The 26,350-nt window shown below is 51.6% G+C and overlaps 1 protein-coding gene across 1 annotated transcript in view; it reads left to right on the forward strand.

Moving 5' to 3' along the window:
- The first annotated feature begins 605 nt into the window (after positions 1–605).
- Positions 606–26,350, forward strand: part of TSC22D4 (TSC22 domain family member 4) — a 263,765-nt gene continuing 238,020 nt past the window's right edge. The window contains exon 1 of the mRNA XM_078671400.1: positions 606–2,016. Coding sequence (XP_078527526.1) covers positions 616–2,016 — 1,401 coding nt within the window. The 5' untranslated portion in view covers positions 606–615. The remainder of the gene's footprint in view (positions 2,017–26,350) is intronic.

Below are 26,350 nucleotides of genomic sequence, written 5' to 3' on the forward strand. Positions count from 1 at the left end.
AAGAGTTTGTCTTAAGTTGTGGTCTTAAAACAAAATCCTAATTTAGGACAAAATACTAATTTAGGACAAAATCCTAACTTAAGACAAAATACTAATTTAAGACAAAATCCTAATTTAAGACAAAATCCTATTTTAAGACAAATTGCTAACTTAGGACAAATTCCTAACTTAAGACAAATTCCTAATTTAAGACAAAATACTAACTTTACTACTACTAAATGCCTTCTGCGAATACCAAAAGTAGTAAGTTTAGGATTTTGTCTCAGATTAGTTTTGTGAATCGGCACCTTTGATTGGAAAACCTGTACACATCAGTGGTTACCCTGACCTTGATGCATGGATCCGCCCTCCTAGGCATATGTAATGTAACAAACATTTCTAAAGTGCACAGCTACCTCTATAGAGCTAGCCGCTTGCTTGATAAGCCTGACTTAGAACTGTGCAAGACCCCTGGACCCCTCAGGGCCTGTGTCTGCCATTGCAGTGTGGTGAGACTATGAGATTGTGACAGAAACTTTGTAATTGTCTATTTTCTTGTTTCTTCCGCCATTATTTTTGTAGTAATGCTTTTTTTTTTCTTTTTTTCCCTCAAAACCAAAGCTGTAATTCGGAAAGATGAGTACTGGGAAGAAGCGGAGCGGCTTCCAGATCACCAGCGTGACCTCGGACTATGGTCAGGCTGGGAGCGAGGGCCGCAAGGAGTCCTTCGGAAGTGACCCAGATAGCCCAAAGCTGTCGCCGCTCCCCAATGGAGGGCTACGTCTCCCCGGCCGGTCACCACGAGGGTCCCCTCGTAGCTCACCACCCGCCTCTGCGAATGCCCACCCAGTGGGACCTCCGGAAACCTTATTGCTCCCCACAGCACCAACCACGAAGGAGGTGAACTCCCATGCTGCTGACGAGGCGCGCGCGGTCCCTGTACGGAACCGTGATGAGGGAGCTGCCACGCCTGTGGTGGTGGAAGTCAAGAGTGTGACTGTTTCGGTGGACTCAGGTGGCACACTGGTGGCACCCCATGGCACCAGAGATGAAACCTTGTCCTCCTACCCGGCGTCAAGTTCTTCAACCGTCCTCACCAATGGCGAAGTGTCAAATGGGCGCCAGACCCACTCTGGGGGTCCACCACTGATCCTCAGCACAGCGAATGGACATGCAGGCCTGGTCAACGGCACTTCCTCGCCATCAGAGAGCAAAGCGGGCACCAGCAATGGTGCCATCTCAAAAAATGGCCCAATCTTATTGATGCCGAGTAGCTCCTTGGTGTCCACCGTCAGCTCAGTCAGCTCCTTCACAGCCTCCAGCTCCAGGTTCCGGGTGGTGAAGCTGGACCAGGGGCCCGGGGAGCCCTACAAGAGGGGGCGCTGGACCTGTGTGGACTTCTATGACCGGGACATGGACCACCTTGGCATCAGCAAGATCCTGGACAGCATGCGGCACGGCCACTCGCTGGACTCGCACTTGGAGGCCGCTGGACTATCCTTCAAGCCGGTGACGCAGTTCTGCCCGCAGTCGCCAGGCAAGGGTCACAGCCCCACATACGTCCACTCCCAGGGCAACCCCCAACTGGTGCTCCACAACGCGACCCTGAGTGTGACTGCCCCGCATCAGCCCCGCTCGCTCAGCGTTCTGCCCCAAATCAGCTTTGAGCTGAACCAGGGCGCGGGGATGAAGAGTCCACTCAGTCCTAGGAACTCCCCCACCTGCGAGTTTCTCCCTTTTCCGCCCCTTCCTCGGACAAGCGATGCTAGCCAGGTGGCCAGCACGACTACCACACGCAGTGATGCCCGCTCCGCCAGCTCTTGTCGAGAGGTCTTCACCACCTCGGTGAGTGAGGCTGGCAGCTCTGGGGACCTGGGAACCAGGGGGCAGCAGGTAAACGTCCGACCCAGTGGAGGGTCAAGCCCGTCGCCCCTGGGGTTCCGCTCGGTGCCAGTGGTGGTGGTGGACGAGCCCGGGACTTCTCACCCATTGTCCAAGAGCGCCCTCCAGTTGACCCACGTGGACGAAAAGAGGAAGGTAAGAGTTTTGTGTGTCAATGGTGCTTCCTTGGGGTTGCTGAATTATTGTTTATAATGGATTGCCATCTAAGGGAACACTCTAGCCTGTAGGACTTCTTCTCATCTGTAGATGTGGTTGCTGATTGGTTCATTGGCGTTGTTTTTTTTTATTTGTCACATCTAGTATAGCGTTATAGCCCGCTGCCGAGGGCTATATCAGTTGTTAAAGGCCCTGAACCCGAGTTATAGGCCCGAGTCTAACTCATCCGTGTTCCTATCAGTCTTGTGGTTGTGCCCCTGTGGGAGTGTCAGTGTCCTTATGTCACTTGTCCCAGTGTCACTGTTCGAACGATAGAGCCTCTGTGTTCGAGAGCACATCTCAGTGTCCTGGAGCCGGTGCATGTTTGTAAAGTTGATTCAGCACAGGGTTTTAGGGTAGCAGGAAAGTGGCACTCGGGCAGGTAACCTTGCCGGGTACTGACAGAATGGGGAACAAAAGCATGTGGTGCTACCAGGTCAGAGGTAGACCCAAAACCCCTGAATGAGGGAAGAGCTGATAGCCCTTCGCCAAAGAACCATGAACAAATCCTGGGCACACGTATAGACTCAAAAGTTAATACAATTTTGGAAATATGATACAGTTGACACCGGTGGTTTTCTTTAGGGATATTTATGTGAAGATGTTCATGAGGAAAATGCCAGCCGACACGTGTTTTGTCAACGAGTCAATGCCTGTGACTCTTCAGGGCTTAAAGCGCGTAGTGCGTGTATTGAAGGACCGGCGATAATTCCAACCCGGTCTCGACACCCGCTAACTGGGTTGGAATTATCACCGGTACTTCAATACACGCACTACGCGCTTTAAGCCCTGAAGAGTCACAGGCATTGACCTGTTGACGAAACACGTGTCGGCTGGCGTTGTTTTCCTCATGAACATCTTCACATAAACATCCCTTAAGAAAACCACCGGTGTCGACTGTTTCATATTTCCAAAATTGTATTAACTTTTGAGTCTATACGTGTGCCCAGGATTTGTTCATGTTTGCAAAGTGTAGTTGCCAATGTGTAGTTTTATAGTGCAAAATAATATTCTTGCCCCTGACAAGGAGCTGAAATACCTACTCAGGAGTGTAGCCTGGCCAGCAGCGGCCAGTGCAGGTAGGCGTGGTGTGGTGGGGCGCTGCGGGGTGTGGACAGACGACGGAATAGGGACAATTTAATATAAGGATAAGTCCTATTCTGTCGTCTGTCGGCATCCCCTCCACAGCACCCCGCCTCACCGCACTTAACTGCACCGGCCGCTGCTGCTGAAGACCGGCTTCTCCAAGGAGGACCTTATGAGCTGCTGGCTGCTCCCCGCCACCTGTGAGTAGTTCTCCTGTGTGCAGCCAGGACTACTAAAGTATAAGCCTTCCTTGGTTGAATTAAATAATGTGTAACAAAGTTGAAAATTGTGTATTCGAGACAAAAAATGTGTGTATTTTCAGAAATCATAAGATGGTGTTTGGAGAAAAATGGTTGAAAATCCAAAACATACATAAAGCTGATATTTGAGCAATAAATCATGCAGCGTTGGGGGGCTCTACCTCGGTGTCGGAGGCATTGGAGCTGTCGGGTGTGAATCACCCACCTCTAGACATCCCACTTTGAGAAGCCGTTGGGACAGTACTGCTGAGGAGACGAAGAAGGTCGCTGCTCGTAATCCTGCATTAGGGGCACTGATACCACCTTGTCTGGTGTGGTCCCTGTATATATGACTTTACAACGCATACATTCACAGCGCGGTATTTTACATCGCGTTCGTTACAACGCAAGTCATTACAGCGACTTATGCTGGAGGGCAATGGACTTTGGAATAGTACGATTTACTATTCCAACTCCAGCCTACGTAACTGTAGGGAAGGTGTTGGAATAGTGAATCACACTATTCCTTAGTCTAGAGCGCCATCCAGTCGTTACAACGACTTACATTGTAATGTAAACATACCGCGGTGTAACAGCCGCGTTGTACAGGTCGTTCTTTGTGGTCACTATGACATCACTAATACTAGGAGTAGCTCGGGGTGATCTTCGTTGAACATAAGTCGCTCTCGTTACAGAAAAGCTCGGAAGCCCCTGCAGGCTGCTGTCTGCAGGTTTACCCTTCTCTCACTGCCCTCCCATCTCAATCCCTCCTCCAATGCCGCAGCAGTTTCACTGACCGACGGGAAAGGCAGGTTTGCTTTTGCCAATGCTTGTTGCATACTGTGGCCAGCTCTTGCTTCAGGCGCTGTGCTTTGTCAGTGGTGAATTGCAATTGGCCAGCAGCTGGACATTTCTTTTCAATGCAGTTTCTTGACCCCCTTCCCCCCAAACCTACTGGAGGTCATCAGCCAAGAGATTTGTTTTTTTGGGGGGGGGGGGAAGGTTGTGGGGGGGTCAGTGTTGGGACTGGGGGCGTTAAATAAAGGCTGGCCTGCTGCCCCTAGCCTGTCCTCTGGGCTGCAGACCCCTGCACTGCCACAAGGTTGAAATTCAGACAGGGGGGGGGGGGAGCCTGGCAGCCAATGGAGGGAGTGCTGGGCAGCAGGGTGGTGAGCACTGGCCTGAGCCAACTGGGTGCTACTGTGCTCTTTCATATGTGTGCCCAAACTCCCTGAATAGCAACCACTTGGGGTATAAGGCAATACTTTATGTCTCTCAGAATATATTGATTCATTATTTTATTTCAAAAAAGAGCGGCACCTTGAGAATATGTGCATTGATGGTGCAGTGCTGTTTTGTTAATTGTTTTAGTTGTTTATAAATAACTTCTCGTACATGTATCGGAAATCAATATAATACATTTTGGACGATTTTTACATATATATGAGTTAAGTGTGTAAAAACAGTGAGTAAGTGAGTGTGTATAACAGTGGATTAATGGTGGTGATTAGATCTTATATGCAGGTTGTAGAGTGGGGGCTTCTCTTTGTTGACACTGAGGCGCAGAAACGCCTGGAAATGTTTGGCTGAAGTGTGGGAGAGTGGGACCGTGGGGTCATATTTCAGAAATTCCTTAAAAAAAAAAACTGGACCTTAAAAATCAAGGGGCATATTATCAATGCTGGCGATATGCTATTTTCGCCGATTTAGCGGCTGATTTCGGCCGCTAAGCGGCGATAATACTATCGCCCAATTAGCAAGCTGTCGCTAACTGATGTTAGCGACAGCTTTGAGGCAATAGCGAACGTTTTGGGGCCCGCTTTGCATGTTAGCGATAATTATCGCTAATGACATGCAAAGTGGGCGTACCCAACCCGTTAGCCACTGGAAGCAGTCGCTAACCTCGCTAACGCCTATTAGCAAGGCAGGCTTAGCGATGGCAATATTCGCGCTAAGCGCGAATATCGCCAAAAACTAACACCTGCCCAGACCAGTTCTTAGCCATGTTATCGAATGGGAGGTGGATAACATGGCTAACAGCATGTTGTCGCTAATGCGTGAATATCGCTGTATTCTCAGCAATATTCACGCTATCGCCAGAAAAATTATCGCTTTGGAGATAAACGTAGCTAATAGCACGTTATCTCAGCGATAATTTCCGGCGATACTTAACGATAAAAAAAAGTTGCTAAGCCTAGTTAGCGATAAATATCGCTAATCGTTGGTAATATGCCCCAAGTTTCTTTAAACTTGCCCGAGTGGTTACATATTAGTTGGTTCCCAGTTTCGCAGTGACGTGTTTCAGAAAAAGTGACTTTTGAGAGGCATGTGTGTGCCTGACAGGTTATTTACTATGTCCCCTGGTTTATGAGGTCACGGGGTTTATATGTTGTTCCTCATTCCTCCCCGAGGTGCCAGGCTCCGCAGTTACCTGTGGGCGGAGTTTCTGCTCTGATTCAAGTGTTGGTAAATAAAAGCGGCTGACATTTCTGGTCCACGTGTTTACCTTTCCTCCCTCCCTCCCGCCAATCAGATGCGTCACATGGGAGGCCGGCAGGGCTGGGGCTGATGCCTGGCACCCTATGATGAGGTGGCCTGCCTCTCCTTCAGTGGTGGCAGTGAAACGCGCTGCACCGGTGCCACGCCCTGCCTCACACATGCCACCCTCGTGACACACCTGCTCTGTGGCAGCCAGGACTGTCTGTGTATCCAGCACAGGTGAAAAGGCGACTTTTGCACCCAGATCCTTGTGATGTGTGATGTGATGTGAAAGGCATTTATAAAGCGCAGCGTACACTATACAGTTTCTTGGCGCTTCCAGTTCTGAATCCTTCCCATTGTCAAGCCCATGTCTTTGGGTCAAAGTCGCATTTTAAGTGCAACCACTGCGGGAACTTTCCTTGTTTAAACTAATTGTATGCAAATTTCCTTCAAGCGGATATCCTGAAAGTCTGGCCTGGAGCCCGCGTCGTGTCCCTGTGGTGTTCGCTGCTAATGTTCTTGTTTCGATCGCGCCCTCGTGTGTCCGCGTTGGACACCACCGAGGAAAGTCTTTCTCGTTCTGATTTATAATTGTGTACATTTATCTCACGTTGCTGTCCCCAAAGTCTGGCGCGGGGCCTGCCCTCGTGTGCCAGTGATGGACACCGCTGATGCAAATCGTTCTTGTTTTCGATTCATAGCTATGTACAGATACCTCTCTCATTTGGATATCCCGAAAGACTGGCCCTAGTGTTGTGAGTAAAAGTCAGAGACAGACACCTCATATTTATTTTTATTTTATTTTATTTTAAAAGTTTTATATAGCACTAGCTTGACCCGTAGGTATCAGAGCGCTTTGCTTTACATACACACAGTAAACAGCAGAAGGACATTACATTACATAGTAGGCCGGCAGTAAGGAAGCAAACCACAGAAAAAATACAGCATGGGAAATACATATGCAGAGGAGCGGAGGGGGAGAGAGCAATAAAAGAATAGGTGAGAATGACATAGACCGGTCACCCACTATCCATGAATGTCCAGAGAGAGAGGAGACAACTCGGATATAGAAGTCTAGGTAAGTTGACGTTGTTGCCGGGGTTGCCAGCATCCAGGCAGTGGATACACAAGAATTGTCTTGGCATCCTGTATCCTGTTTTTCCCAGAAGACCCGTCAAACAGGCTTTGACACTCCAGTGGGATTTGACACTGTGATGTCAAAAAGAATGCCCCCAGCCCCCACCCGTACATTAGATGAGTTTCAGAGGAGTCATCTCTGCCCATTCAGGTTGACCTGTCAATCACAGTGACCTATTATGTAGCTTCTGGGTGGAATTTCACACCTATCCGTATGCTAATTACTAGTAGGGAGAAATTGGAAAGCAAATGTAAATTCCTCGAGGAACTTCTAAAAGTTACTTTTCACTAATAATTATTAAAAATCCTGTTTTACCATTGAATTTGATTTGAAACATTGCTCTTTATTTATTTTTCTAGCTAGTTCCATTCCTATGATACAGTTTTAGGATTTTAGTCACATTTTCTTGATTGAGTTTGACAGTGGACAGTAGTATGCAATCACCAGTCAACAGCGGGTTCATTGGCAGGATACATTTGAATGCTATTGAGACAAACGGTTTAACATCCGCTATTGTGATCGAATGCTCCAGTGACGACACTGTCAACAAGCAGTATGGCAACGAGAGTCTTAATCATTGCCCAACAATGACCCCCCCCCCCGCAAAGCTCCCTGTGAACTATAAACCATGAGTGAGATGACCAAAGTCATATGTTGTGAAATGAGTGCAGGTGAACCAGGCCCGAGGGCCCCACCAATGGGCGACCTTAACACCTTCCACGCAGGGCTAATTCGCTGGGGGGAAGGGGGCGGCGCACGGTGCTCGTGACGAGCTCAGCTCGTCATGCTGCACAGTGGAGCTAAGCGGAGCTGAGCTTGTCACGACTCCGCCCACTCAATGGAACGCCCCGCAGAGGAGGGGAATTATCCCCGCGTGGGCGTTCGGCGGCTGTTATGACGAGCTCAGCTCGTCATGCTGCACAGTGGAGCTGAGCTGAGCGCGTCACGACTCCGCCCACTCAATGGAACGCCCCGCAGAAGAGGGGAATTATCCCCGCGTGGGCGTTCCGCGGCTGTTATGACGAGCTCAGCTCGCCGAGAGCACAGCTCCACTGTGCCGCATGACGAGCTAAGCTCCTCATAAGCGCCGAAGGGGCTAAGTAGGTTCGGGCCCTTCACCAGCCCTCTTAAGACAGAGGTCTTCAATCTGTGGGGCGTGACCCCCATGGGGGCCGTGAAGCCCTGGGAAGCGGGTCGTGCATTCCCCAGCTTCACTTGTCCCTGCAATCCAGAACCTTTCCTTCAAAAAAAGACAGCCACAAATGTCGATTGTTATCAGCTGCTTGCCTGAGCAAAATGCAAATATGCCTATCAGTTAATCTGCAAGTGTAAAGGGTGCTGGGGAGGAGTTCTGGCTTTAATTGATCAAATCACTCGAAGCTTTGCGATGACAAAGATTTTTTTTTTTTTTTAGTGGTAGTGCAAAGAGTTAACAGCAGAGCTGAGAAGGGTTTGCTTTTAATTTTAGCTGCATTTACACAGCCCTTAGTACCCCTGAAGAGGTGTTGAAGGGAATGGTATGTGAAAAACATGGCACTAAATAAGCTCTGGTATTACTAAAATCTACATTTTGGAATCACCATTTTATCGAAAAACTATCTGCACGTTTTGCAGCAGTCTATCTTGCACTGTGTGCAATTCAAGTATAAAATAATGACACATATTCACAGTGCTTTCTGTCACAGGCTGCGATCTCGTAGCACTAAAAACACACAAATCACTATTCTCCACTGCACCAACCAAGATTTAATTCTGTGATTCCCTGGATAAACCGAGACCTCTGCAGTGCATTAACTAATAGAGGTTTCATATTGCACTACAGTGCATTTCTCGCTGAGTAACAACTTTATTTATTTTTAATTTATGCTGCAGATTTTTTAATATATAGCTACCTGATGGTGAAAGACCTGAAAAACGTACTGAATATTTTGGAGCTAATTTATGAGAGGCTCGTGCCACCAGAGCATCACGTTTTTTTATGCTCCAGCGGCGCAAGCGTCTCAACCATACCTACGAGGCGGTGCAAAGTCCTCCTGCACGGCTTTGCCTGGCCTCATAGATATGGAGTAAGACATAGCAGCGCAGGTCACTGCGTTGTCCTACTCTGCGTCAAGGAGGCGTTCCATGGGCTTAGCATGCGGTTCCCTCACAGCACCCATCGATTGTGATGGTGCCCCCTATTTACAAAATCATGTGCACCTGGGGCAGCTCCAAAAATGGACGCCTCCCCAGCAGAGGCTCAACAAGGAGAAATGTTTTCATTTCTCCCTGTTTTTTCCTCTTTCCATGTCTGCTCCTACATAGAAAGAGGAAAACACCCCTCTCTGGATTGTTTTTGCGCTGGAAGGTGCCCCTTCCTGAGCAAACAAAATCCTGCCTGTGTTGGCGCTGAGCAGTAATTTGTGCGCCAACGCAAGAGAAAAGGACAGTAATGCACCGTATATCATAAATCTGGTGCTTTCCTGCCCTTTGACATTGGTGTGGGGCAGCGCAACAAGAAGACTTGCATTGCTGCCCAACGCCAATTCCTCCTAAATGAGGCCCTTTGTTTTTAGCGACACCTTTGACCACGCCCCCCGCTCACTGACCTTTGGTTTGCTAAACACTGTTTAATATTATTTCCCCATCGTAGAAATGATTTGCTGTGGGACTTGAGGGCGTTTATGGTTGTTGACAGTTGTCGATGACGAGGAGTACCAGGTTCTAGAAATTTTTGTCAGAAGGTTGTCCTTACGCCTAAAAAAGTTTGACAAGAGGGTCTCAGCATCGAAATGTTGAAGACCTCTGTCTTAAGGTATTATATTGGAGTGGTGTGGCTCACTGGTTAGAGGCGGCAGACCCGGGAGCAGAAGTCGGCCCGGGACCAGGGTTCAATTCCCGACGCGGCAGGGTCGTGGACCAGGGTCAGCGGACTCGATAATTCTCGCCTCGGTGCCTACTCTAACCAGGGGTCCCACTCGGCAACTCTGGGCATTAGCTTGCCTAATCTCCACAACGGCCCCATCAACGCCGGGGATGCCTGGCTTCACCTTGGACTCCCAGTAGGGACCATCCCACAGGGAAAGCCAGGACGGGTTCCCCAGCGGTCTACCGTGCCAGGATACTCCGGTAGTGATTGAGCGCATTACAAAACAGCTTATAACATAACATATTTGGAAAAAATGAAGCTCCCGTGTTAGTGTGGGGGAAGCCATGAGCAGGAGGCCAGTTGACAAGATGGGGACTAATGGACCCCAGTTATATTCAAAGTTCTTAAAGTTATCCCGGATTATGTCAGACATTCGTTCCATCGTCAAGGCTGGCCTCAGTCGGGCATGCCACGGTGTAACCGAGGAAGAAGCCCTAGAAACCACAATCTAGAACCACTTTAAATAGCCAAAGATTGGCCCTCTGTGCCACAAATACCACTTTTCAGCTCACAGCCGCAACAAAGATCTGAGCGACGCACAGGCCAGTGTTAGTGTACCCCACTTACTACTCTTCACGCTGACGTTTACTGATATCACCCCACACTGGAGCCCTTGAATCTGAAAGTGAGTCAAGAGCACCTGTTTTGGAGAGAAGGTGGGCGTCTCACCATTTCAGACTTGCCTCATGGATGAGATTTTCTTACCTTTGAAAAAGGTCAGCGAGACTTTAGTCTCCCAAATTCTGAGAGGTGCCACACACACACACTTGAAACACTGGGCACTTCACCCAGACGTCAGAGATGCTGCCACTAGAGAATTTTCCACAATTGAAAAATTTGTAAGACAAGAGAGGAGGGGGGGTATGGGTACCACCTGTTTTCTTTACTCGCTTTTATTTGAGACACCCCATAAAATTCAACCACCACACTTGGACTTCTGGTCTGCTGTACTGGGGGACGTTATTATTTATTTATTTATTTTGCTATTTGTAAAGCGCTCTGCAACCCTACGGGCATCCTGGCGCTGCGTACATATGGCTGAAAAACACTGTGCAACAGAGGGGTACAGTAGCCTTGGGTTCTGGTAAGTTAAGTTTTCGGGAAGAGCCATGTTTTCACCTTTTTTCGAAAGGGCATCAGTTCACTTGTTTTTCTGATGTCAATTGGTAGACTGTTCCACAATTGAGCTGCCGCTTTACTGAATGCCAAGGGTGGATTTTTTGATCCTGGGTACATTAATGAGGTTTGAAGAAGAGGATCGAAGAGACCGGGTGGGTTCGTACCAGTTAAATTTATTTTGAAGTGGTCGGGGGCCTAACCCATGCACTGCCCTAAAGACAATGCATAGGGATTTAAAGCAGATCCTCTGATGTATGGGCAACCAGTGTAGGTCAGCCAGGGCAAGAGTGTTATCCCTAAGGAACAGTGGTGGAGGTTATGGCGTGACATGCCACGGTTCAACCACTCTATGGGCATGAGAGACGCCCATTACAAATCATTATGGGACTGGTACTTTTATCCTACTAAGCTAAAAAAAATCTTTCCCACCACAACTGACCTTTGATGGAGAGTGTGTGGGTTGCTGAGGGACTTCCGTCATATAAGGTGGGACTGCCCTATAATCTGCCTGTTCTTGTGTGAAATTTTAGCACAGATTAACACCTTCGCTGCAGCGGCTATTCCGCGGCAGCGCTAAGGGGGCGGGGGGGCGCGCGGTGCTCACACGCTGGTGACGGAACCGCTCCGTCACCAGCCTCGGGTGAACTGTGCTGATGACGGAGCGGTTCTGTCATGGCCCCGCCCGCTCAATAGAACGCGCCGCGCAGGCGCAAAATCAGCGCCGTGCAGGCGCGTCGGGCGGGCCATGACGGAACCGCTCCGTCATCAGCACAGCGCCATCGCGGCTGATGACGGAGCGGTTCTGTCATCAGCGTCGAAGAGGTTAGACATACTGGGATACATGATCCCCCTCCACGCCAGAGTTTGCCCTATTGGGATTGCGAGCCAAGTCCCATAAATGCCAGAGCTCAAGCGACCGCTCAATCTTAAGGTTATGCGTAGGAGCATCAAAGTTAGCGCTGGCAGTATTAGGATTTTAATCTGTACTCTGGTTTTCTACAAAGGACAGCTAAGCCTGCTACAGTGAACAATAGCTTTTGGGTGCTAATAACTGTAAGGACATGTTGACATTACATTTCTATGTGTCCTACTTTTACATACCATGCACCCTGCCTTGTGGACTACAAGGCCTAAACATGGGTAGCCTATTAATAGTTAAAATTAGCATCTGTTAGTCGGCGCCTAAATACCCTTCTGGGTGAACGTGTGCTTTACAAATACATGTTATGTTATGTTACCGGTCGTAAGGGTTTCACATGACGAACTGCAGTTTTGACTCAGCTACAGTCCGGCTCCACTGGTTGCCCTGAAGCCAAGTTTGCCCTGCAGTTACGGTGGATGGCTTTATAGGTGCTGCGTCCTGTAGTGGTATGTAGCTTCCAGTCCCTCGGTACGACTTGTGCCATATACCAGGGACTTTCTAGGTAAGTTACATATTCCAGTTAGGACAATTTAACCATGTTCAAAGGGAAGCACAGGCACTTTACTACTGGTTAGAAGGGGATAAAGTGCACAGAATTCTAAAGCCATCAAAAATATAAGGTGCAGCAAAAGTCGAGAAGTCCGGGGTGGCTGCAGAAAAGGCGGATTTTCAACAGACAGCTGAGATGAAACAATGTCCTTTTCTTGTGTGGGAGCTTGTGAAGAATCCGTGAGTGCGAAACCATTTAGGAATTCCAGAAGTATAGTCAGGCATACATTTGCATACATTACTTTTCAAAGGGAGGCTCCTTACATATTCAATAGGTGCGCCCTAGATGGCTGCGATGCACACCTCTCGTTTGCAAGATTGACCTCTGTGACCTTCAAATCTGTGACGCGACTCTTTAGTGAGTAGTAGAAAGGATGGCTCTTGCTACCCCGCACAGCGCCTTGACCTTCCATCCGCAGCCCAGATGCAGCAGGCGCTGTGCGGGCACAGAGTTTTACTCAGCAACGCCCACTTTTTCATTATTGTGATGAAAATCTGAGCACAAAGGCCGGAGTCGAAGACTCCAATAAGAGGCCATTGTTACAGAGTGCCAATATCGGCAACATTCATCCGTTCTCATACAACAACATACATAAATAAATAAACCACACGACACCTTCTTAGTGGAGAATTTTGCTGCAGGTTTGTTTGCATAACCAATATGCCAACATGCTGGGTTATCTTACGGGCGATCCCAGGGCAGGGCAGCCCCTATGCTGCCTGCCCGCCTGATGAGCCAAATTGCACCGTGCCCGTCGCCAATCGGTGATTACCAATCATTGGGAGGGGCTACCTTTCCCATCAGTGGACCGCCAGTCCACTCCCTTGCTCACGCCCCCCAAAAGGTGGGCGGAGCGTTCTAGGCAGCCCCCGGTTGCTCAGACCCACAACCACCCGTAGGACTCGCGGGGCGCCGTAGTTCTTCCAGGGGACACGCTAAGACATCCGTGGGTATCCTTGGCTTAGCACCTTTGTTGTGCTGCTGCAGTATAGTCCCTTCTGTACCTTGCAGACTCTGGATCGCCCTGTAACACCTCCTGCAACACAAAATAATCAGTTAGATTTTCCCCTTCTCCGTACCCCTTGGCCGTCCGCAGGGTAAGCGGTAGGGAGGGAAACAGCGTGACGGCAATGGCCGCGCCTGGCCACCATGCCTAGAGGCTGGCGGGGGTCATACACTCCCCGGAGATCCCTTCGAGACACCTAGCAGCGCGATGGCGAGTGGTCAAGAGACTGACCAGTGGGCGGGCGAAGGATTTGTATCCCTGTCCCCCCGCCCACTGCCTGAAGTGACGCGGCCAGAAGACCCCTTTGGTCACTTGCCCAGGAAGCCTGGGCAGCCAACTTCTGTGCCTTCCTGTGGCACTAAGGCCGCCGCCCTGTTGGAGGGTCTCCTACGGGACCCCCCGGGCAGCCTTGTCAGAACAATAGACGTGCCTCGAAGCCTGTCAGCTGTGTAGTGCTCCTAGCTCACTTTTAGGTTCAGGGGTCCAGTGTTGGGAGCTATCAGGGGACGTCAGTCTGAGAATGTGGGGAACAATGCACTGGACTGGGGTCGCTCAGAGCTTCCTGGCAGCTGGGAGCTGCCAAGGCTTGTTTGTGGCACAGAGGACCCGTCTTTGGCTGTTTAAAGTGGCGCTATATTGTGCTTTCCAGGGTACCCGCACCGCTGCCTGGTGGGTCCACTCCTTCGATAAAAGTCTGCTCAGGTGAAAGGCGGAGCTGTGTAGCGGACCCGCGGGATGCTGCTGGTGATAAATGGATTCAGGAGTCGGTTGTTGTCTTTCCTTCCTCGTTCGAAGGCCTCGGTGGCGGATGCTGTGGTTTCCTTCTTTGACAGTCTGTGGCTCAGCGTTGGACGCCAACAGCGAGCTTTCTATCCTTGCCCGTGTGTGTGGGTGGGTGGGTGTGTGTGTGTGGGTGTGTGTGTGTGTGTGTGTGTGTGTGTGTGTGTGTGTGTGTGCGTGTTTGTAAGGCTATCATTGGCTAATGCAAGCTGCCTCTCTTCACGGTGTGTTTGTCAACCCAGTGTTGCAAGCTTCCTCCGCTAGCCTGTGTGTTTTGAAGGCGACCGCTGGGTGTTGCAAGCTTCCTCTCTTCCACCGTGTGTTTCTAACGCAATGAAAATATTAAAAACGTTTTAAAGAGATGGCAGTGGTTCAACGGACTGCTGTTAAAACAACATCCTTTTATTTTTAAACGCAGTCCCATTTCCTTTAAGAAAAATGTGCAGCATTTTAAAGAAAAGTTTTTTTCACTATAAAGCAATCATAGACACAGTGGCCTGCTGACTGCTGCAGGCCACCATCCCTGTAATGTCCTCCGATCATAAGGAGTTGCAATTTGCGACCTACCTCATTAATATGCATATGAGAGATTGGATTCCGACCCACTATGGTTCGTAGTTTTAACATTTAACAATTTTGGCAATGGTCAGTTCTTGAAAATTGTTGCAAAACTACTGGGCGCAGTTTGTGAGCAGTGCTGTGGATCCAGTTACTGCTAGAACTGTCCCGAAGTCCTCTTATCCAAGGTGCCTGCTCAGGACTCGTCTGTGCCTGAGGCGGCCCTTCGTCCACCTCCTCCTCTGTCTCCTCTTTCTGTAGACAATGTCTGTGTGTTTTGTCCATAGGGTCCAAGCTTGACACTCTAAGGACATCCTTTGTCCACCTCCTCCTCTGTCTCCTCTTGGTGGAGACAACTGTGTGCTCTGTCCGTAGAGTAAAATATCGAAGCTCTAAGGACATCCTTCGTCCATCTCCTGCTCTGTCTCCTCTTGGTGTAGACGATGTCTGTGTGCTTTGTCCGTCGGGTCCAAGCTCGACGCTCTAAGGACATCCTTCGTCCACCTCCTCCTCTGTCGCTTCTTGGTGTAGATGATGTCTGCGTGCTCTGTCCAAAGGGTGAAAAGCTTGATACTCTAAGGAGATACTTCGTCCACCTCTTCCTCTGTCTCCTCTTGGTGTAGACGATGTCTGTGTGTTTTGTCCATAGGGTCCAACCTCGACGCTCTAAGGCAGCCTTCGTCCACCTCCTCCTCTGTCTGCTCTTGGTGGAGACAACTGTGCTCTGTCCGTAAAGTACAATATCGAAGCTCTAAGGACATCCTTCGTCCATCTCCTGCTCTGTCTTCTCTTGGTGTAGACGATGTCTGTGTTTTTTGTCCGTAGGGTCCAAGCTCGACGCTCTAAGGACATCCTTCGTCCACCTCCTGCTCTGTCTCCTCTTGGTGTAGACGAAGTCTGTGTGTTTTGTCCGTAGGGTCCAAGCTAGACGGTCTAAGGACATCCTTCGTCCACCTCCTCTTCTGTCTCCTCTTTGTGTAGACGATGTCTGTGTGCTCTGTCCATAGGGTCCACGCTCGACGCTCTAAGGACATCCTTCGTCGACCTCCTCCACTGTCTCCTCTTGGTGTAGACAATGTCTGTGTGTTTTGTCCATAGGGTCGAAGCTCGACGCTCTAAGTACATGCTTCGTCCACCTCCTCCTCTGACTCCTCTTGGTGTAGACGATGTCTGTGTGCTCTGCCGTAGGGTCCACGCTCGACGATCTAAGGACATCCTTCGTCCACCTCCTCCTCTGTCTCCTCATGGTGTAGACGATGTCTGTGTGTTTTGTCCATAGGGTCCACGCTCGACGCTCTAAGGACATCCTTCGTCCACCTCCTCCTCTGTCTCCTCTTGGTGTAGACGATGTCTGTGTGCCCTGTCCGTAGGGTCCACGCTCGACGATCTAAGGACATCCTTCGTCCACCTCCTCCTCTGACTCCTCTTGGTGTTGACGATGTCTGTGTGTTTTGTCCGTAGGGACCAAGCTCGACACTCTAAGGATATCCTTCGTCCACCTCCTGCTCTGTCTCCTTTTGTGTAGACGATGTCTGTGTGCTCTGCCGTAGGGTCCACGCTCGACGATCTAAGGACATCCTTCGTCCACCTCCTCCTCTGTCTCCTCTTGGTGTAGACGATGTCTGTGTGTTTTGTCCGTAGGGTCCAAGCTCGACGCTCTAAGGACATCCTTCGTCCACCTCCTCCTCTGTCTCCTCTTGGTGTAGACGATGTCTGTGTGCTCTGTCCGTAGGGTCCAAGCTCGACGCTCTAAGGACATCCTTCGTCCACCTCCTGCTCTGTCTCCTCTTGTGTAGACGATGTCTGTGTGTTTTGTCTATAGGGTCCACGCTCGACGGTCTAAGTACATCCTTTGTCCATCTCCTCCTCTGACTCCTCTTGGTGTTGACGATGTCTGTGTGTTTTGTCCGTAGGGACCAAGCTCGACACTCTAAGGACATCCTTCGTCCACCTCCTGCTCTGTCTCCTCTTGGTGTAGACGATGTCTGTGTGCTCTGTCCGTAGGGTCCAAGCTCGACGCTCTAAGGACACCCTTCGTCCACCTCCTGCTCTGTCTCCTCTTGTGTAGACGATGTCTGTGTGCTCTGTCCATAGGGTCCACGCTCGACGCTCTAAGTACATGCTTCGTCCACCTCCTCCTCTGACTCCTCTTGGTGTAGACGATGTCTGTGTGCTCTGTCCATAGGGTCCACGCTCGACGCTCTAAGGACATCCTTCGTCCACCTCCTCCTCTGACTCCTCTTGGTGTAGACGATGTCTGTGTGTTTTGTCCATAGGGTCGAAGCTCGACGCTCTAAGTACATGCTTCGTCCACCTCCTCCTCTGACTCCTCTTGGTGTTGACGATGTCTGTGTGTTTTGTCCGTAGGGACCAAGCTCGACGCTCTAAGGACATCCTTCGTCCACCTCCTCCTCTGTCTCCTCTTGGTGTAGACGATGTCTGTGCTCCTTATCTGTAGGGTCCAAGCTCGGCGCTCTAAGGACATCCTTCGTCCACCTCCTCCTCTGACTCCTCTTGTGTAGACGATGTCTGTGTGCTCTGTCCGTAGGGTCCAAGCTCGACGCTCTAAGGACATCCTTCGTCCACCTCCTGCTCTGTCTCCTCTTGTGTAGACGATGTCTGTGTGTTTTGTCCATAGGGTCCAAGCTCGGCGCTCTAAGGACATCCTTCGTCCACCTCCTCCTCTGACTCCTCTTGTGTAGACGATGTCTGTGTGTTTTGTCCATAGGGTCCACGCTCGACGCTCTAAGGACATCCTTCGTCCACCTCCTCCTCTGACTCCTCTTGGTGTAGACGATGTCTGTGTGCTCTGTCCATAGGGTCCAAGCTCGACGGTCTAAGTACATCCTTCGTCCACCTCCTGCTCTGTCTCCTCTTGTGTAGACGATGTCTGTGTGTTTTGTCTATAGGGTCCACGCTCGACGGTCTAAGTACATCCTTCGTCCATCTCCTCCTCTGACTCCTCTTGGTGTTGACGATGTCTGTGTGTTCTGTCCGTAGGGTCCAAGCTCGACGCTCTAAGGACATCCTTCGTCCACCTCCTCCTCTGACTCCTCTTGTGTAGACGATGTCTGTGTGTTTTGTCCATAGGGTCCACGCTCGACGCTCTAAGGACATCCTTCGTCCACCTCCTCCTCTGACTCCTCTTGGTGTTGACGATGTCTGTGTGTTTTGTCCATAGGGTCCACGCTCGACGCTCTAAGGACATCCTTCGTCCACCTCCTCCTCTGACTCCTCTTGGTGTTGACGATGTCTGTGTGTTCTGTCCGTAGGGTCCAAGCTCGACGCTCTAAGGACATCCTTCGTCCACCTCCTCCTCTGACTCCTCTTGTGTAGACGATGTCTGTGTGTTTTGTCCATAGGGTCCACGCTCGACGCTCTAAGGACATCCTTCGTCCACCTCCTCCTCTGACTCCTCTTGTGTAGACGATGTCTGTGTGTTTTGTCCATAGGGTCCACGCTCGACGCTCTAAGGACATCCTTCGTCCACCTCCTCCTCTGACTCCTCTTGGTGTTGACGATGTCTGTGTGTTTTGTCCGTAGGGACCAAGCTCGACGCTCTAAGGACATCCTTCGTCCACCTCCTGCTCTGTCTCCTCTTGTGTAGACGATGTCTGTGTGCTCTGTCCATAGGGTCCACGCTCGACGCTCTAAGTACATGCTTCGTCCACCTCCTCCTCTGACTCCTCTTGGTGTAGACGATGTCTGTGTGCTCTGTCCATAGGGTCCACGCTCGACGCTCTAAGGACATCCTTCGTCCACCTCCTCCTCTGACTCCTCTTGGTGTAGACGATGTCTGTGTGTTTTGTCCATAGGGTCGAAGCTCGACGCTCTAAGTACATGCTTCGTCCACCTCCTCCTCTGACTCCTCTTGGTGTTGACGATGTCTGTGTGTTTTGTCCGTAGGGACCAAGCTCGACGCTCTAAGGACATCCTTCGTCCACCTCCTCCTCTGTCTCCTCTTGGTGTAGACGATGTCTGTGCTCCTTATCTGTAGGGTCCAAGCTCGGCGCTCTAAGGACATCCTTCGTCCACCTCCTCCTCTGACTCCTCTTGTGTAGACGATGTCTGTGTGCTCTGTCCGTAGGGTCCAAGCTCGACGCTCTAAGGACATCCTTCGTCCACCTCCTGCTCTGTCTCCTCTTGTGTAGACGATGTCTGTGTGTTTTGTCCATAGGGTCCAAGCTCGGCGCTCTAAGGACATCCTTCGTCCACCTCCTCCTCTGACTCCTCTTGTGTAGACGATGTCTGTGTGTTTTGTCCATAGGGTCCACGCTCGACGCTCTAAGGACATCCTTCGTCCACCTCCTCCTCTGACTCCTCTTGGTGTAGACGATGTCTGTGTGCTCTGTCCATAGGGTCCAAGCTCGACGGTCTAAGTACATCCTTCGTCCACCTCCTGCTCTGTCTCCTCTTGTGTAGACGATGTCTGTGTGTTTTGTCTATAGGGTCCACGCTCGACGGTCTAAGTACATCCTTCGTCCATCTCCTCCTCTGACTCCTCTTGGTGTTGACGATGTCTGTGTGTTCTGTCCGTAGGGTCCAAGCTCGACGCTCTAAGGACATCCTTCGTCCACCTCCTCCTCTGACTCCTCTTGTGTAGACGATGTCTGTGTGTTTTGTCCATAGGGTCCACGCTCGACGCTCTAAGGACATCCTTCGTCCACCTCCTCCTCTGACTCCTCTTGGTGTTGACGATGTCTGTGTGTTTTGTCCATAGGGTCCACGCTCGACGCTCTAAGGACATCCTTCGTCCACCTCCTCCTCTGACTCCTCTTGGTGTTGACGATGTCTGTGTGTTCTGTCCGTAGGGTCCACGCTCGACGCTCTAAGGACATCCTTCGTCCACCTCCTCCTCTGTCTCCTCTTGGTGTAGACGATGTCTGTGTGCCCTGTCCGTAGGGTCCACGCTCGACGATCTAAGGACATCCTTCGTCCACCTCCTCCTCTGACTCCTCTTGGTGTTGACGATGTCTGTGTGTTTTGTCTGTATGGTCCACGCTCGGCGCTCTAAGGACATCCTTCGTCCACCTCCTGCTCTGTCTCCTCATGGTGTAGACGATGTCTGCGTGCTCTGTCCGTAGGGTACAAGCTCGACTGTCTAAAGACATCCTCCTGCTCTGTCTCTCTTGGTACAGATCCAGTCTGTGTCAGTCCAAGAGGTTCCCTCTCAGCCCTCCCGGTGTCCGAGACCCTACTTCGTCCACCTGCTCAGCCTTCTGTAGGTACGGATGCAGTGTGTGTCAGTCCATGAGGTTCCTGCTCCACACTCCGTTGCTTCCTTCTGAATCTTGTACTCTCAATCAATCCATCGGGGATTATAAAGTGAAACTACTCACCCATGAGGGTCTCTTCTCTCATCCACAGTTCTGTTTTCCGCCCCTCGGGGTAGAGATTGAACAGACAGGGACTCTCCCAGGTATTTCTCTCAATATCTGTCAGAGTAGCTGATCCTTCACTGCTCATCTTTAGGATTTTTGTGGGCCTGGGCAAGACATATTTGAGGCGCTCTTTTAGGGGTAACTTTTGATTTTATTATCCATATTCTGCTAATTGAGAGAGAGAGAGAGAAATGAATGGACAAGAGTGAAACAGAAATATTACCTACCCAGAGCCCCCCCTTTGGAGGTTGTGGGTCCCTGGCCAGTTGCCCACTTTGCACATGCCTTAAAATGTCTCTGCGTGTTCAGCTAGAAGTAGAAGCTTCAAACAAGAGTGTGGGAACGAATGCTTGCTCTCCACCACCGAGCTGAATCTGAGTCCCTGGTGAAGGCTAGTGGAGGCTTGTCATGAGCCGAAACGTGCCACTTTCGAGGCAGGGCGAGGGGGTGTAACCACTGGATATGGGCACCTTTTACTCTGGCCCAGCACCCTGTGTGCCTGTCACTCTAATGTCACGCTCTCCTCCACCCTCGTCTATCCCACCTCCCAGTGCCGTCTTAAAGAGTTTTTGGGGTCCTGGGCCAGACAGGTTTTGGGGCCCCTTGTTTGGGACAAGTTTGAGTTGTATTGCCTATTTTCAGCAAATTCAAGCCTGCATTATTAAATCAATCTATCTATCTATCTATCTCTCTATCTATCTCTCTATCTCTCTATCTATCGTCCTCACTCTATCTATCTATCTCAGGATCAGAAATAGAGGTTCTGATAGAAAAATCGACAGGGCTAAGAGAGAACGATAGAAAGATTGCATTGCGCATGGGGCCCCTGGAAGGTGGGGGCCCTGTGCAAATGCCCAATTTGGCCCAGCCTTGAAACGCCTCTGGCACCTCCTGATTGTGCCCCCTGTGCCATGCTGTGGCAGCAGGAGCCGTGGGCACGGCTGCACACGGTGACCCGGGTCACGCCACCCCCCCGCTGCCCGCGGGTGCGCGGATCGTTACGTCTGACCTTCCTACCAGCGAGATAGTGCCTATAAATAGCCGCCCGGCACACAGGGCCTCTGTGCGCCTCTCTCAGGGCCATTGTCTTATGCATTTCTGTATTCATTATCCCATCAGCCCCGACCCACAAACTCTCCATTCTTCTTGCCGTGCCAGCCCCCTTCACCCCCCCTCCTCCTCCTCTTCCTCGCGGCGCTAGTTCATGGCCGGCCTTGTTGCATCTTCCAGGGAGGCGAAGGTGGCGGGGAGACAGTGGGGAGGGAGGGAGGAGGGAGAGGGAACACATGTATATAGCGCCTCGGAGCTTGTGGTGTTACGAAGCACATTTTGTGTAGCTCGCAAGCTGCACAAAAGAAAGGAAAGAGAGGCAATATATTTATATAGCGCCTCGTACCCTGTGGTGTGTCGAAGCACATGTTTGTGTAGATAGGAAGCTGCACAAAGGAGAGGAGAGACAACAGATTTATATAGCGCCTCGGAGCTTGCGGTGTGCCGAAGCACACGTTTGTGTAGATAGGAAGCAGCACAAAGGGGAGGAAGAGGGAGGCAACAGATGTATATAGCGCCTCGAACCTTGTGGTGTGCCGAAGCACACGGTTGTGTAGCTCGCTGGCTGCACCATGGGCGCTGTGTGACTGGCAGAGTGCTGTTTTTGTTGTGATCCTGCGTGGAAGCATGTTGGTGCGGTGCCAGAGTGACCAGAGAGGTGCTCTCATCTTGTCTCGGGGTGCAGCGCCTAGCGTGGGATGTGATGAGTGGGCGCTAGGCGCAGGCGCACACGCCTTCCTTGTAGTGCGCTGGCGTTGTTCTCTCTTCAGCTCCTGGGTTGTGTTTCAGGGTCACTCATGCCGCAGGCAGGGCTCTGCCCTGGAAATATGCAATTCTCCGACTGTTGCCTTTTCTGCCGAGTTATGGAATCGCTGCACTTGACACAGAATCCATCATTTTTTGCAGAATTTGCGGAATTTAAAGAGAAAACATTGTTTCCAGCTCAACGGATCAAAAGTTACTGAAAACAATGCCACACAATTGCTGCACAGCGGAGACTTTTGTCAGACAGAGGAGGCAGGTCACCTTCCAGATGCAGGGTGCTGTGTTTTGGGGTTAAACTGTTACTAATGAAGTGAAACCTTGGACCGAACGGTGTTAAGCGGTGGTAGGCCGCAGAGTAGGGGAAAAGGGAAATGAAAAGACTCCTAGATAAATCACTGGTCTTGGAACCACCAGAGAGGTCCCTTGGTGGTAAGGGCTTAGCCGTGTAAAGCTGTGGTGGTCGTGGTGGGCCTGAGGCGGGCGTTTCTGCTGACCCGTGTGGAGCGGGTGGGTTACCCAGGTACAGAGCGGGGTCTGCACAGGCCAGACTGCCCCAATCCTACTGTGTGGAGTGACCAGAGGTGAGGGGCATTACACACTGCTTGGAACCAACACAAACCTCAACTCTTGGGTTGGGTTAAGAGGACCTGCTCTCACCGTAGCCTTAAAGACCCGCTCTCACCGTAGGATTGAAGACCCGCTCTCACCGTAGGATTGAAGACCCGCTCTCACCGTAGCGTTGAAGACCCCGCTCTCACCGTAGCGTTGAAGACCCCGCTCTCACCGTAGCGTTGAAGACCCGCTCTCACCGTAGCCTCAAGACCCCGTTCTCACCGTAGCGTTGAAGACCCGCTCTCACCGTAGCGTTGAAGACCCCGCTCTCACCGTAGCGTTGAAGACCCCGCTCTCACCGTAGCATTGAAGACCCGCTCTCACCGTAGCATTGAAGACCCGCTCTCACCGTAGCATTGAAGACCCCGCTCTCACCGTAGCATTGAAGACCCGCTCTCACCGTAGCCTCAAGACCCCGCTCTCACCGTAGCGTTGAAGACCCGCTCTCACCGTGGCGTTGAAGACCCGCTCTCACCGTAGCCTCAAGACCCCGCTCTCACCGTAGCGTTGAAGACCCGCTCTCACCGTAGCGTTGAAGACCCGCTCTCACCGTAGCATTGAAGACCCGCTCTCACCGTAGCATTGAAGACCCGCTCTCACCGTAGCCTTGAAGACCCGCTCTCACCGTAGCGTTGAAGACCCGCTCTCACCGTAGCGTTGAAGACCCTGCTCTCACCGTAGCGTTGAAGACCCCGCTCTCACCGTAGCATTGAAGACCCGCTCTCTCCGTAGCATTGAAGACCCGCTCTCACCGTAGCATTGAAGACCCCGCTCTCACCGTAGCATTGAAGACCCGCTCTCACCGTAGCATTGAAGACCCGCTCTCACCGTAGCATTGAAGACCCGCTCTCACCGTAGCATTGAAGACCCGCTCTCACCGTAGCATTGAAGACCCGCTCTCTCCGTAGCATTGAAGACCCGCTCTCACCGTAGCCTTGAAGACCCGCTTTCATCGTAGCATTGAAGACCCGCTCTCACCGTAGCATTGAAGACCCGCTTTCATCGTAGCATTGAAGACCCGCTCTCACCGTAGCCTTGAAGACCCGCTCTCACCGTAGCCTTGAAGACCCGCTCTCACCGTAGCCTTGAAGACCCGCTCTCACCGTAGCCTTGAAGACCCGCTCTCACCGTAGCCTCAAGACCCCGCTCTCACCGTAGCGTTGAAGACCCGCTCTCACCGTAGCATTGAAGACCCGCTCACACCGTAGCATTGAAGACCCGCTCACACCGTAGCATTGAAGACCCGCTCTCACCGTAGCGTTGAAGACCCCGCTCTCACCGTAGCATTGAAGACCCGCTCACACCGTAGCATTGAAGACCCGCTCACACCGTAGCATTGAAGACCCGCTCTCACCGTAGCATTGAAGACCCGCTCTCACCGTAGCATTGAAGACCCGCTCTCACCGTAGCATTGAAGACCCGCTCTCACCGTAGCGTTGAAGACCCGCTCTCACCGTAGCATCAAGACCCCGCTCTCACCGTAGCATTGAAGACCCGCTCTCACCGTAGCATTGAAGACCCGCTCACACCGTAGCATTGAAGACCCGCTCTCACCGTAGCATTGAAGACCCGCTCACACCGTAGCGTTGAAGACCCCGCTCTCACCGTAGCATTGAAGACCCGCTCTCACCGTAGCATTGAAGACCCGCTCTCATCGTAGCATTGAAGACCCGCTCTCATCGTAGCATTGAAGACCCGCTCTCACCGTAGCCTCAAGACCCCGCTCTCACCGTAGCCTCAAGACCCGCTCTCTCCGTAGCATTGAAGACCCGCTCTCTCCGTAGCATTGAAGACCCGCTCTCACCGTAGCATTGAAGACCCGCTCTCACCGTAGCATTGAAGACCCGCTCTCACCGTAGCATTGAAGACCCGCTCTCACCGTAGCATTGAAGACCCGCTCTCACCGTAGCATTGAAGACCCGCTCTCACCGTAGCATTGAAGACCCGCTCTCACCGTAGCCTCAAGACCCCGCTCTCACCGTAGCATTGAAGACCCGCTCTCACCGTAGCCTCAAGACCCCGCTCTCACCGTAGCATTGAAGACCCGCTCTCACCGTAGCCTCAAGACCCCGCTCTCACCGTAGCATTGAAGACCCGCTCTCACCCTAGCATTGAAGACCCGCTCTCACCCTAGCATTGAAGACCCGCTCTCACCGTAGCATTGAAGACCCGCTCTCACCGTAGCATTGAAGACCCGCTCTCACCGTAGCCTCAAGACCCCGCTCTCACCGTAGCATTGAAGACCCGCTCTCACCGTAGCGTTGAAGACCCGCTCTCACCGTAGCGTTGAAGACCCGCTCTCACCGTAGCATTGAAGACCCGCTCACACCGTAGCATTGAAGACCCGCTCACACCGTAGCATTGAAGACCCGCTCTCACCGTAGCGTTGAAGACCCGCTCTCACCGTAGCCTCAAGACCCCGCTCTCACCGTAGCATTGAAGACCCGCTCTCACCGTAGCATTGAAGACCCGCTCTCACCGTAGCATTGAAGACCCGCTCTCACCGTAGCATCAAGACCCGCTCTCACCCTAGCATTGAAGACCCGCTCTCACCGTAGCATTGAAGACCCGCTCTCACCCTAGCATTGAAGACCCGCTCACACCGTAGCATTGAAGACCCGCTCACACCCTAGCATTGAAGACCCGCTCACACCGTAGCATTGAAGACCCGCTCTCACCCTAGCATTGAAGACCCGCTCTCACCGTAGCATTGAAGACCCGCTCTCACCGTAGCGTTGAAGACCCCGCTCTCACCGTAGCATTGAAGACCCGCTCTCACCGTAGCATTGAAGACCCGCTCTCACCGTAGCATTGAAGACCCGCTCTCTCCGTAGCATTGAAGACCCGCTCTCTCCGTAGCATTGAAGACCCGCTCTCTCCGTAGCATTGAAGACCCGCTCTCTCCGTAGCATTGAAGACCCGCTCTCTCCGTAGCATTGAAGACCCGCTCTCACCGCAGCATTGAAGACCCGCTCTCGCCGTAGCATTGAAGACCCGCTCTCGCCGTAGCATTGAAGACCCGCTCTCTCCGTAGCATTGAAGACCCGCTCTCACCGTAGCATTGAAGACCCGCTCTCACCGTAGCATTGAAGACCCGCTCTCACCGTAGCATTGAAGACCCGCTCTCACCGTAGCGTTGAAGACCCCGCTCTCACCGTAGCGTTGAAGACCCGCTCTCACCGTAGCGTTGAAGACCCGCTCTCACCGTAGCATTGAAGACCCGCTCTCACCGTAGCATTGAAGACCCGCTCTCACCGTGGCGTTGAAGACCCGCTCTCACCGTAGCCTCAAGACCCCGCTCTCACCGTAGCATTGAAGACCCGCTCTCACCGTAGCGTTGAAGACCCGCTCTCACCGTAGCCTCAAGACCCCGCTCTCACCGTAGCATTGAAGACCCGCTCTCACCGTAGCATTGAAGACCCGCTCTCACTCTAGCGTTGAAGACCCGCTCTCACCGTAGCATTGAAGACCCGCTCTCACCGTAACATGGAAGACCCGCTCTCACCGTAGCATTGAAGACCCGCTCTCACCGTAGCCTCAAGACCCCGCTCTCACCGTAGCATTGAAGACCCGCTCTCACCGTAGCCTCAAGACCCCGCTCTCACCGTAGCATTGAAGACCCGCTCTCACCGTAGCCTCAAGACCCCGCTCTCACCGTAGCATTGAAGACCCGCTCTCA

This window comes from Lissotriton helveticus, chromosome 12, assembly GCF_964261635.1.
Source record: "Lissotriton helveticus chromosome 12, aLisHel1.1, whole genome shotgun sequence".
In the NCBI taxonomy this organism is placed as follows: Eukaryota; Metazoa; Chordata; class Amphibia; order Caudata; family Salamandridae; genus Lissotriton; species Lissotriton helveticus.